This window comes from Peromyscus eremicus, chromosome 5 (assembly GCF_949786415.1).
Source record: "Peromyscus eremicus chromosome 5, PerEre_H2_v1, whole genome shotgun sequence".
Classification (NCBI taxonomy): domain Eukaryota; kingdom Metazoa; phylum Chordata; class Mammalia; order Rodentia; family Cricetidae; genus Peromyscus; species Peromyscus eremicus.
The window spans coordinates 7930012-7943658 of record NC_081420.1 but is presented as its reverse complement, the minus strand read 5'-3'; the positions used below and the strand labels follow the sequence as shown (position 1 = coordinate 7943658).

At 49.5% G+C, this 13647-nt stretch overlaps 1 protein-coding gene across 4 annotated transcripts in view; it reads right to left on the bottom strand.

The window, feature by feature from the left end:
- LOC131910903 (core histone macro-H2A.1) overlaps nucleotides 1-13647 on the bottom strand; it is a 64685-nt gene that overhangs the window by 29805 nt on the left and 21233 nt on the right. For all 4 annotated transcript variants that reach the window (XM_059262830.1, XM_059262831.1, XM_059262828.1 and 1 more), the window contains exons 3-4: nucleotides 1429-1535; nucleotides 809-1006 (exon numbers count right to left, since the gene is read on the bottom strand). In XM_059262830.1, the coding sequence (XP_059118813.1) occupies nucleotides 809-1006; nucleotides 1429-1535 (305 nt within the window). The remainder of the gene's footprint in view (nucleotides 1-808; nucleotides 1007-1428; nucleotides 1536-13647) is intronic.

Here is a 13647-nt window from a genome sequence, read left to right as displayed (position 1 = left end):
AACTCCAAAACAGTGTGAACAGATGGGGACTTTTTTGCCCTTTTCCATCAAAGTAACTCTGGGTCATGCTAATGAGAGGGTTTGCCTCTCCACAGATCAGCAGAGTAATCCACATTACTTTCCAGTGAAGCTAGGTCTGTGAGAAACTGCTGAAGACTGTCTTGACTGAAGCAAGTGTTCCGAATGACAGCTGGTCTGGAGTGCTCCTGCTACAGCACACCCAAAGGAGGACACATCGCCATGGCAACACAAAGAGACTGTACAACTCAGCATCAAAGCCTGCAGGCACATGGCCACTCTGAGGACTGTATGGTGGCTGATCTCTGGCACAAGGAAACCTTTCCAAAGGCTCTCGCATCTATGTAGGAGACTAGGTATAAAAGGTGTAGGGCTGGGCTACCACCCACCTCCAAATGCTCCCTGGACACCCACTACCCATCCCCAAATCCCAAGAGGTTCAGTCCTCCAACTGTGGCCAGGTTCCATAAGACACTCTTTTTTTTTTTTTTTGGTTTTTCAAGACAGGGTTTCTCTGTGTAGCTTTGCGCCTCTCCTGGAACTCACTTGGTAGCCCAGGCTGGCCTCGAACTCACAGAGATCCGCCTGGCTCTGCCTCCCGAGTGCTGGGATTAAAGGCGTGCGCCACCACCGCCCGGCCCCATAAGACACTCTTGACTAGCCAGTGAGTTGGACTCCCACATGTTCCTGTCTCAGTCAGTTTCCTGATGGGGATCAGCTCTGAAAAGGGCTGGGAGGTCCCCTATGACCTTACTTATCCCATCCCACACATCCCTCCCAGATCCCATACCTTAGACTTCCGGGCCCCTTTTTTGCCTCCTGTTTTCTTAGCCACTGGCTTCTTCTGGGATGGAGACTTGGCCTTTTTGGCTGGTGGAGGCGTGATGATGGCTTCCAACTTTCCCTTGGATCCTCGCTTCTTCGCTAGCAACTCAGGATGGATATTCGGCAGCACACCCCCACTGGCTATGGTGACTCCTTTTAGCAGCTTGCAGGAAAACCAAAGTCACAGGTGGTGAGCCACACCACCCTACTCCAGGAGTACCCTGACTCATTCAAGAAGTCAGCCCTGCTCATACGTATCACTCTCTGAGCTGGTTCAGCTCCTACTTCTGTGGCAGCTACAAGCATAGAGACAGGACTCAGACTACACAGGGATAGACTCCTTGAGTCCTCACTTGGTTTCAATTTACACTGTCATTTCTCCCAGGAGAGCCAAGCACCCTTGTCATCTCCCGACCCCACTCCCAGTGAAGCCCCAACAGATAAGAAGCTGCTCGAGGTCTTGCCAGCCACCAAAGCCTCTAAGGGTAGTCCGAGTGTGTGCCAGCATGCCTGGGGGCAGGCTGGAGAGTAAGGGTAGTCCGAGTGTGTGCCAGCATGCCTGGGGGCGGGCTGGAGAGCCCATACCTGGTTCAGCTCCTCATCATTGGCCACAGCTAACAGGATGTGCCGGGGAGTGACCCGTCCCTTCTTGTTGTCTCTTGCTGCATTGCCAGCCAGCTCCAGGATCTCAGCTGTAGGGCAGAGAAGAGCATGTGGTCATTTCAGGGCATGCGGGAACTCACATGCCCCCGTACCCCAATCATAGTGCAGGAATGGACACAAGAAATGGCTGGTTCAGGAAGCAGCTAACCAGAGGTAAGAAGCTACAGGGATGTTTTGTAAGCAGTACTTCTGGGAAAACCAGGAAGAGATTTAAAAGAAAAGGTGGGCAGGGTTAAAGGTTCCACTTTTTGTTTTGAAAATGAAGAGGTTGGGAGGGATGTGGACCAGTAGAAGGCCACTGAGAAAGTACATGGTGGGACTACGATATAAATCCAGCTCTGGCTCCCATTTCCCAGAATGAGCTGTGAGGGGTGCTTGGAGTGGGTGTGGCCAGAAGGACACAATACCTGCATGTCTGGTAATGCATCACCCATTTGTAGAATTCAAGGGGAGGGGGCTTGACATAGACAGCGTTTGAGAAATCTTTGATGCTTGAATCAAGGAAGAACACCTGCACATTTGGATTTGAAATCAGGAAGCTGTGACTAGACTCATAAGGTCAATGTCACAGTAACACAAAACAAAAGGTGGGGATACTGTAGGCTGAAAGGAGCCAGAGGCAGAACCAAAGTCATTCTGGAGGCAAGTGAAGAGGTCTGAACATGGGAGTCACACCCTAGGAACTAGCTTTCCTAAACTGGACAGTAGCATGGCCAATCTGAAGGGAACAGTCTTGTTCTTGAGGAATTTATGCTGTGGCTAGAGACAGCTCAACAGCTAAGAGCACTGGCTGTTCTTCCAAAGGACCTAGGTTCAGTTCCCAGCACCCACATGGCAACTCACAACCACTTGTAACTCCAGTTCCTGGAATCTGACATCATCTTCTGGCCTCTGCTTGTACTGCATGCACACACACACAAAATGAAAATAAACAAAAATAAAAGAGGAAATTCATGCTGGTATTTGGGAATGGAACATCTTGATGTTGTCTTGAGAGCACAGTGAACACAGCAAAGTGTGGCAGCTGCTGTTACATCTGCATGTGGTCAGAGTCCCTCTTTCCAAGGACTCCTGTCCTTTGTAACATGTACGGACCTGAACTTTACAGACCTCAGGTGACATGTCTAAGTGAAATAAGCCAGGCACAGAAAAATAAATGCTGTAAGAGCTTACTAAGATACCAGATCTAAAGAAGTTTAATTTAGAAGTCGAGGCTGGGGTGGGGGTGCAGTGAAAGGGGAAAGGATGGTCAGAGGGTACCGAGATTCAGTTATATTTTAGGGAAAGTCTTAATACGTGCCCAGAACGGAGACTACAGTTGATAATACTATGTATTCCCTAATCACTAACATATATTTTAAATGTTCTCCAAACCTAAACACAGGAATATGAAGGACAAGTATGTTAACCAGATTAACTACTTAGTCTACTAAGTATGCACGTTCCAAAGCAGCACTGTACCCTGTACTATATAGATTGTTATTTATCTAGTAAGAATAATACAATAGTTTTTCCAGCATTTTGTATGTCTAAAATTTCCTCAAAGCAAAAATCATGACGAGGAATAAAACAAGACCGGGAGGCTGAGTATAACCTGTGTCTGATGCTTTTGAAGTCTATTTTCCTGCCCTTCGAGGCAGTCTCACTGGGTAAAAAGACAGATCTTCCACCATTATCAATGGCACTGGGGAGTGCCCTCTGGCAAGAGATCCTTCCCAACTCCCTGCTCGGCAATACAGTTCCCTTGGTAACCTGCCCATCTCCTTGTGACTCCTCACTGTCTTTATGAAATGTGCAGACTGTTCCTGAATGTATCAACTGTTGCCCATGCTGTGGGTCTGCCTGTGATGCCCTTCTGCTGGCACTAAACAAGGTCTAATATTCCAGTTATGCTATATGTTCTAGATCACCCTGACAAAGCCAGTGCTTGGGCACATCTTGAAATAAGCAGATAAACTGGTAGCTGTGTGGAAACCAAGCCTGAAACTTAGGATACTCAGGGTTGTCTATGGTGCTTGCTTTGAGACACGGTCTTACTTTAGTCTCAGACTTACTAGGTAGCCAGGATAGCCTCAAATATGTGACTCTCCTGCCTCAGTCTCTTGAGAGCTAGATGGATGCATGCACTACCACACTTGAGATGGTATGTACATTTTTGAGATTAACAACTGAGCCCCACACAAAAACTTGCTACCTATGTGTAAAGATGAGTGTGCTTGGCTCCTCATGAACACTTTCGTAATGACAGTGGGGTAGGGGAAGGGAATCAGTCACACCTGGAGCCACAGGTCACCTTCCCTAACTCCAGGAAATCATTCTGCTCAGTCATCACAGAGACCAAGCTGTGTCTGAGAAGGGATGCAAAGGCACTGAGGTTCCTGTCTTACCAGCAGGAAGGAGATCAACACGAGGCTACACAGACCGGAGCTCTAGAGAGCAGGGCTGCTGGGCTTCATGCACAAGAGAGCCCCAGTGTGAGGCAGGGGGACTGGCCAGTACCTGCGGGCACTAACTGGAGAAAGGCTTACCTTTCCACCTTAGCCTCACAGGCTGTCCTCCTCCAACCTCAGTCCAGCACAGTTTCTCAGGATTTCGAGAACCATTCTCCTAAAAGTTCCCTATAACTGTTCATAGGCCCTCTCTTTCAAACGAAGAGGTGACCTGTAGTGCGTCAGACACAGGGGTCACGGATGCAGAAATGCCTGCTTGTGGTCCAGTGGAGCCTCAGACTCCTGTCCGTGTGGTGTAGGTAGCACATCCTCCCCACACACAGCTCAACAGTTAGCAAAGCAGGTACCTGGGGCCCACAAGAGCAGACCCCGGCAGTAAAGGGCAGAGAGCAGAGCCTACCAGAGCAGTCCCAGGGCTGGAACTCAGCACTCAGGACGGCTCAAGAGTGGCCTCTGGCATCACGGAGCTGTGGAGCCATTTTTAAAAGCTTCCTAGCGCTAGCACACTCCTCTCTTAAGCCTCTCCCCCTTCTGCGGGGCTGTAGGGAGGAGGACCCTTCAGTATGGGGAGCCAGAGCATGCAGACAGCGGCTGGGAGGTTACAGTCTGCTGACCCTGGTGTGCTAAAAAGGCCTTACCTGCTCATTATCTAAAACAGGGAACATACAGGTGTCTACAGTGGTGGACTGTTTTCCTAAATCCTTAAGCCCACCCACCCCATGTCAAGCAAATCATGGGGGAGCAGTTTCTAGAGAAGAAGCCTGTTTCCTTTTCTTGCAGGGGTCCCAACAGAAGGCCTCCCCAGGCAGAGGTGGGGAGAAGGAGAGGTGTGGTCTCTCTGGGTTTTTGACTTTTTTTGTGTTTTGATTCTCTGGGCAGGGAAATGATAGAAATGAAGATGAAACCCTGAGTGGTGTGGGCTGCTGGCTTAGGTGGAAGAGGCAGCATGTGAGGAATGGAAAGAAAGCAGCTGAGTGCTCCAGAAGCAAGCACCACAGGTCAGGGGGCACACTGACCCCACAGACCCGAGGACACCAGCTTCCATTAGCCTGCCCCAGGTCTGATTGTGGCTCCAGTGTCAATGGCTTTAGTTTTCCCTTGGGAAAGTTCAAGGACGCCTTGCACGTTGCCAGTTCAGCTGGATTGAGGGATGCCAGCCTGGAGTCCTGCGGGAATGGCTGTGAGAGGTGAGGTGGGCGGCAGATCAAGCAATGGGATCTCCTGGGAAAGAGCAGGGTAAGGGTGTCACTCTCTTGCCTTGTGTACCAATGAGCTGAAGTCCAAGGCTTCCTTTCTGCAAAACCCAGCAATGTGCACAGGTCGAGATGAATGTCCAGCCCAGGTTCCTACCACCAAGGAGTGGGCCCTGGACTCTGCAGGGAGGAAGCAGGCGCTGTACCCATTACAACAGTAAGGTGGGGCTCGGAGAGACTCCAACGCACTGGTAAGTACTGTAGCTTGTTTACTCTCGTGTTTTTCCAGATGGATAGTAACCATAGGAACACTATCATCAGGGGACATACAAGACAGAGTACCTCCAAGACACACCTTTTACAAGAAACATGGTCTACGCCCCGATCTGCCTCCACACTGCACTGGGCAGAGGACCTGGGCACTTTACAACAGTAAGAAAGACAAGGACACATCCTGACTGCTAAGGAAGCAGGAACCACACTGTGCGTTTGCCCCTTGCTGAGCAGCAGGAATGCCCTCTGCCCTTCAGCCTAGGCCCAGTTTTAGAAACAGCAATAAAGTAAAAGGTTTCCTGGCCAGGAGAGGGCTGCCTGCTGCATGGAGAAGGAGAGATACAAACCGCCAACCGCTCAACAAGACAGGGTGGTTCCTGCCTGCTCTTCAGGGTACGCTGGCCTTTATACACGGGGAGAGAACAGCTGTTGTGAGGCTGTGACGGGGTGTAAACACCACAGGAGAAGGGCCTGAGGTCTGCTCTTCAGAATATGACCCTCTCCTTGGTAAGTTACATAGAGGGCAAAACCATGGAGGCCCTGAGCTGCCGGGCAACTCCTGTGGCTGCCTCTCCATGGTTTCTGGGGCTCAGTCCCTAGACCCTTCCTCAGAGTGCTAATTAGGAGCTACATCCCGGAGGCTACAGCCAACAAAATAAAAGGGAACCTCTGAGAAACCATGGAAGGTTTGCGATGGGAGCCTTAGGAGGGAAGAAACAGAAGCCCTCTCCAGGCCTTCACCCCTGGAACATTCTTCCTGGCCAGAGACAAGCTAACTTTTATGGCTAATGACCAACACTGGCCTGGTTTGGGGCCCAGAGTGCATGAGGTCAGGTCCAGAGGGGATTGTAAATATGGTAAAAGTTCCCCAGGCAGAACCGCTGCGTGAGGCTCACTGCTGGGTACTTTGGTAGCTGGTTCTTTTAATATTGTTTTAAGATCTGACTTGAAAGACACCCAAGCACCCCACTCTCGGCCAGGTCTAGCAGTAAGACAACCAGAGAGCAACTGGCTTGTGGTGGCCAGGACTGGTGAGGTGGCCATTTCTCCTCAGAGCCCAAATCTCCCAGGCCTCGGTGAACACGACGGTTTTAGGGCACCATGACAAGATTCCCACGGCCTTGGACAAGGCCGGGACTTGTCAGCCATCTCATCTCTGGGACAGCTGGCTGAGCAAGAACGCTTCTGACAGCCCTACCTCTCAATTTTACCCCAAGCCCAAAGGTTCAGAATCCAACCCTCCCCCTCCCCACCACACAGCATCTCGACTGAACCTACCCTGCGATATGGAAGCATTTCGTCTACCTTCCTTCAGGGAGATGAAGTCATGGCTTGCGGAATTAGACTCTAACAACTAACAGGTGATGTGGTGAGGCTGAGCCAAACTCCAAACACAAACCTTGCAAAAGGAAAGAATCTGGGGCTTTTATGGAGCTGTTTGAAGCATCTCCTCTAACAAAAGAAAGATTGAAAGTAACAATCAGAAATCAAAGAAAGCAAATATGCACATAATCCCAAGGAGAATACCGATATCTACTACAGAGCCAAAACCATGACAAGGAATCTGTTTACTGTATTTCTTTTGAGTCCTCACCCTCCACTGACTTCACTAAGTTCAGAATTGGGACACCACTCTAGAAGGCCTTAACCCAATCAACCCCAATTGGAGGGTGACTGCTAAGAGCTTCCTGTGGTCTGACCACACCATGGCCCTCTCCAGTTCTCTCAGTGACCCGGAGTGTCTGCTGCCATGTCCGCCACATGTCCACTGCTTTTCAGGTGTGGAACAGCAGAGACTAAGGCTGGCAGAGTTGTCCCCTTGGTGGAGCTCTGGGCCACAGCAAAGCTCCCTGTTGTTGGCCTGTCCCAGAGCCCACCCTCAGCTGGCCCCGGGCTCTCAGAGGAACTGGGTATTCCACAAAGAAAGGGCTATGCAGGCATTGTAGACAGTCCGTCTGTGTTGATACAAAGACTTTTTAAGGTGAACCACCCACCGCTTCCCACAAGGCCCACTCAAGCTCATCCCTGCTGTCGGCTCTGTGAACCAGGTGGCATCTGGTCCAGTCCCACAAAGACTACCAACAAGGCAGAGCTGTAGCCTACTTTGGGAGTCTCTGAAGTACGTTCCACTGGACACTCATTCTTCATATGTCAGAGTCACATGCATGTTTTGAAAAGACATGCATATCAACAGAAGAGACACTTGGATAGTTGGCAAATATCGACTCTAACCCGCCTGTCAAGGCCAGTGCTTGAGCAGCTCCAATGCCAGGAACCCCTCCTTCACCTTTGCAGATGGAAGCTTCGACTTCCACCACCTCCAGTTGGCCTGCAGCGAAGGGCAGCAGCCATGATGCACAGTGGCTGACCAGGTCTGCCGTCAGATGTGGAGATTTGAATCTTAGCTCCTGTGACTGCTGTCAGCCATGGCAGACAATACCCAGCCTCAGTTTCCCACTCTATAGAACAGGATTGGGGTTACCTCAGAGGTCTGTAAGGGTTGAGTTACTAAGTAAAATGCTTAGTAGATGCTGTAAATGTAAGCTCTGTGTACTAAGGCTACAATCTCCTCATGAAGAAGAGGGGAAGGAGAAGGAGGGGATGAGCGAAGGGGTGGTGGGGTGGAGCAGGAAGGGGAGGAGTTAGCAGTAAGGCAGCCTTGATTACAAGGGCAAGAAACCGACTTCCTTCTCCTGGTTTCGCCATCTAAATAACTGGGTGGACAGACGCGTACGAAAAGCAAAAGCAGGAGAAAAGAACAGAGAACCTGGTGTCTCCTCCCCAGCAGTTTCACCCTTTGCTGTCACACTTAACAGTTTACATATGTTTGAAAAATGCACTTGAACTCTATTAACCTCTGTCCTGCCAGACCTGCCTTGACAGAACACAGCACCCCCAGGCAGCCATGCGGGCGGGCTCTGCCTTGGGATGGGGTCTGGGACTTTCATCTGACCCCAGCAGGGGGCACCATGGCAGGGCAGAAGCAGGGCCAGCTGCTGGGGCTACAGAGCTGGGGGAGGGGGAGGGAAAGAAGGCGGTCTAAGCCAACCTGTTCTACCCGAGCCTCTGCAGCACCAATCACTTACTTCCAAGGTCTCCAAATTAATTTACAAGGAAATGGTTAACGTGTATGTTTGTTTTAATATGGAAAACCACAGCCATTTGTTCTTAATTCAGCCCAAAGGGGTGAACAATCAGATGTCTGCTGAAATGAAATGATTTAGAACATAATGTAAAGAGGAAGTTCATTTAAAAAGCCCCTACTTGGTACCACTTTCCAGATGGACTTCTAAAGGGAAAACCAGGCGCAGAGCAGCAGACTGCATTGCTGTGGGGCAACAGCTCCGATACACACTCACACTCCGATACACACTCACACTCCGATACACACTCACACTCCGATACCCACTCACACTCCAATACACACTCACACGGGCAGCATGGCTACGGGGAATCAGACAGAGATAAGTCGGGGAAACACAGACAGAAATCAAAACAGGAGTGGGCGCAAAGTGGCGCTGCTCCACGCTGTCTCACCGTCTCAAGTGCCTTAGACACTGCCTCCCAGTCTGCACAGCCTTCTCACAGCAAGGCTGCAAGCACAGGGAACTTCAGGTTGCTCTCCATGGCGGACTGTTTCTAAAAGAGTGGCAGAAGCAGCAGAGTGCCACAAAAGGAAGGACCCCAAGAGGGCCTGCAGCTCCCGGGGTCACCCTCCACTATCACCAACTTGGTCCTGGCAGTGGATTCCTGAGGTTGAGGGTCGCTGTCTAGGCACATCTGCATATGCTCTACATACACCCAGCACTCCACTCTCCCCTCTTTGAGGGGCCAAAGAAAGGACATTGGTCCAGAAGTCTCTTGCCCTCCACTGTGTCCCCAGCACCCCAGAGCAACACAACCTTGCACACTGACTGCACAGGCCTTCCATCTGAGGCCAATGGGGCTCCTCCTGAGGCTCTTGGCTGTGCAGATGTGTCCCTAGCAACCTGCTTCTTCTGCAGCTGCCAGCATAGGCCAGGTCCTTCCTGAAACCCCAGCACAGGTCACTCCAAGGACCACACTCTCCTTGTCCTACCATTTCCCACTCACGCTCTGGACTCCTCTCACCCTTGGCCTTGTACCAGTCATCCTCCAGTCGTCTCTTCTTGCTGCAGGACCTCTGTTTCCTTGCCCCACACCAGGCCACAGAAGTGTCTCCATCCCCTGCAGGTCCTTACGCACACTCTGACAGTTACATGTGACTGTTCTAGAGCCTGCTCCCTCAGGCTTAGCCTTCACTAACAACGAAGACTGGACATACACTAGTCCTCCTGAGGTGATCGGGGCTACTTGAAACAAGGAAGTACCAAGTGGACTAGCGGTCCTGGTGCCCAGTCCTCTGCACTGCTGAGGACTCAGCCCCAGAAAAGCCTGGAGAGCTGCTCTCTGGGGAGATGAGCTGCTGTGCTGAGTAGCTCTTGGGTGGCCTATGGATTCAGTGCGCTGCCCAGTGTAAAACATTTCACTGGTGCCTTGCACAGTTAAGAGTTCAACAAACGGCCGGGCGGTGGTGGCGCACGCCTTTAATCCCAGCACTCGGGAGGCAGAGCCAGGCGGATCTCTGTGAGTTCGAGGCCAGCCTGGGCTACCAAGTGAGTTCCAGGAAAGGCGCAAAGCTACACAGAGAAACCCTGTCTCAAAAAAACAAAACAAAAAAAAAAGAGTTCAACAAACATCAAAAGCACTTGCCTGATACTCAACAAATATCATGACAAACCAGTCTCTGAACCTAGACGAGAGACCCGTGGGGCCTGAGGCAGGGACAAGAGGGTAAGGCAAATGGTGCTGCCTCAGGCAGGCTGGCCTCGCTTTCTCAGTGAATGCAGGCACTGACTGTCAGCACACAGATTTATAAAGACAGCAAACAGGTGCTCACTAAAGTCTACCGCAGCTCCCAGTCACTACAGGAAAATCAATCACAACCAGGAAGGGCAGTCATCAGCCATCTGCAGAGGGCCTGGGTTTCCAAATGGCTCCAGAGCAGCCCCCTACAGACAGACAGGTGTAAGATCACACCGCGAGAGGACACGGACTGGCCAGCCCAGGAAGCTGCTGAAGCAGGAAGCTCTGGGGACCTGGGAACACACTTTCCAGCCTCTAAATGGATGATGCAACTGCCTGGTAAGGAAGTGGCTGGGGTCGAAGAGAAGGTAGAAAGGGAGGGATGGAGGGTAGGAACTAGGGCCAGAACAGCAGGAGTGGAGTGCCTGGCAAACCCAAGGAGGGATATGTCACCTTCTTGGCAAGCAAACCTGGAGGGGACTGTGGGAAGAGGTCAGACAGAAAGGGGGGAGGGGGCTCAGTGTGATTAACACTGTTCTGTTGGTCTTGCTGCAACTCATTATAGCTCTGAGAAATTCTTTTTTGTTTTTATGGTATTTAATTCTGGGCTGACTAGACATAAGAACCAAGAGAGCAAGAGTACTGTAAATGTCTCTCACTGGTCACTGTCATTTCAGTGGGAAATCTTGGAAGAGATAACACATTAATTCTTACCTACTTCCTTCTCCTTCCTGTAAGTTTTCAGAAGCATTCCTGGTGGTGATATGCAGATAGATCCTGGGGCCCTTTAGGGACATCTATTTTAACCCACTAGATGGCTCCTAGCGGCTTCTGCTGCTCATGGTGCAGCTGACAGACATTGGTGGCTTTTAGGAGCAACAGGAAAAAGCAGTCTGTGTGAGCCTTCTAAATTCCTCCTGTTTGCTAGCAATGCTGCCCTGTCAAGTGCTCCTCCTCACACAGCTGTGGCCCACTGCTCTCAAGTTCATCCTGATTCTGCTTCGTTTGAAACTCTAGGGTCCAGAGTAGCTCCCGAATTTCCCGGCATCACGAACCACCAGCACCCCGCTCCCTCCTGAAGCTCACCAGCTTGCCGAGTCTACTCCTTCAATAAAGAAGTGTTCCTGTAATGCTGTGGATGCCAGGCCCTGTGCTAGGAGCTAAGTGTATTACCCGAGAGACAGGAGAGGGAGGCACAGCCCCTACACTGAAGTCACAGTGATGGCCTCTGATATGGTTGACACATGGGGCACTCCATACAAATCCTGACTCCAACACTTAGCTTGTGCACGTGGTCAGGGCTCAGGGAATCTTTCACAAGTAGGTTATTCCAGATGAATTACTGAATGAAAGGCCTGATCATTGGTGTGGTCGGGAAGTGTGAGAGGAGAACCTACGGGCTGTTCTCCAAGACCCTGGCCTGGTTTCATAGATTAGAACACAGGCTCCGGATACAGTGCGGACGAGGACAGTGGGAACACAGCTGCCTTCCCAGAGGAAAGAAGGCCGAAAGTAAAGACTGAGCTTGGGTAAGGGGTTCAGGGGGATAGGGGCTGATTAAAGACCCTCAGATCCTCCCCACTAAATCAGCCTGTGTCTGAAATGTGACCATTATCCTCTTGGTGCACTGATTTTTTTTTTTTCATTTCATTTTCTAGATTTATTCTAGAATCCCAAAGGAAAGACTATCTTCACAGAGTCCATATACAAAAAGCAAGGGAGAAACTGTAGACAAAGAGTGAGGAGAGATGCCAGGCCTTACTGAATATCCTTTGTGAGGTGAATTTTACCAGGGGAACTCTTACTTACTAAAGAAAGTAAATTGGACAAAAGACAAGGCAACACATACCACTAGGTACGAGAAACCACTATGAGGGCAAAGTATGGAACAACACAGGCTAATAAAACAGAAAAGGGGTCCAGAAGGAGTCCTCTTATCCTAGGAAGTCATGTGTGATCGAGGCAGCACCTCCAATCAGGGGAAAGATGGGGTCTTCAATTAATTGTGCTGGGGTAACCAGCTTTACCAAATGAAACAAAACTAAGGTTGATCTTTATCTTACACCATACATCAGGATAAATTCCAAATGCTTCAAAGTAAGAATATGAAAAATGACATTTTCCAATGGTGTGAATAACTACTCCCCGCCCATTCTCACACAGGTGACCCTGATTAAAGTCAGTGGTGTGCAAACACAAAAAGCTTCAGCAGAATCGGGCGAGGAATGAGAAAGGGTAATAAAAGTGAAAATGCATGTACACATACGAACTGTCAAACAATACATATGGCTGGGGCAATGACTCAGCAGCTAAAGGCTCTTGCCGTGGGCTTGATAAAACCGGAGTTCAATCTTAGGAACCTAACTCCCAAAAGTTGTTTCTGACTTCCACACGTGCCATGGAAGCACGCTCATGTACATACACACACACACACACACACACACACACACACACACACTATAGTAAGTATAAAGTGTGTGTGTGTCCTTCTGAACAGTGACTCAAAGTCCAGCAGAAATGGACTAATGAAGACATCATATCAGGAGCTGGAGAGATGGCTCAGCAGTTAAGAGTATTGCCTACTCTTGTAGAGGACCTGGGTTCAGTTGCCAGCACCCACATGAGGCTCACAACCATCTGTAACTCCAGTTCTAAGGGACCTGACCTCCACTGTACACACATAGTATGCTTACATACATACAGGCAAAACACCCACGCACATAAAATAAAAATAAATAAATCTTTTTTAAAGATTTTATACAATTATTTAAAGAATATAAAATAACTAAGTTTTTTTAATATAATAACTGAAAATGAAGTAAAAGTAAGAAATTATTGTGGTGGTATTGTGTTCCCCAAAATATTGTGTACCCTAATACACTTATCTGGGGTCAGAAAACAGAACAGTCACTAGATATAGAGGCCAGAAAATGGTGGCACACATGCCTTTAATCCTATCACTTGGGAGGCAGAGATCCATCCAGATCTCTGTGAGTTTAAAGCCACACTGGAAACAGCCAGGTGTGATGACTCATGCCTTTAATCCTAGGAAGTGATGGCAGAAAGGTATATAAGGTGTGAGGACCAGGAACTGGCTGGTTAAGCTTTTAGGCTTTTGAGCCACAGTTCAGCTGAGACTCATTCTGGATGAGGACTCAGAGGCTTCTAGTCTGAGGAAACAGGATCAGCTGAGGAATTGGTGAGTTGAGGTGGCTGTGGCTTGTTCTGCTTCTCTCATCTTCCAGCATTCACCCCAATACCTGGCCCCGAGTTTTTCTTTTTTTAGTAAGACGTTTTAAGATTCATGCAACAAATTATATTAAAATCAATAAATAAAGACAAGCTAACATTTTTAAGAGCTCCAGCGGAACTTAGAGAAATCGGAGTATCATAGGTAAAAT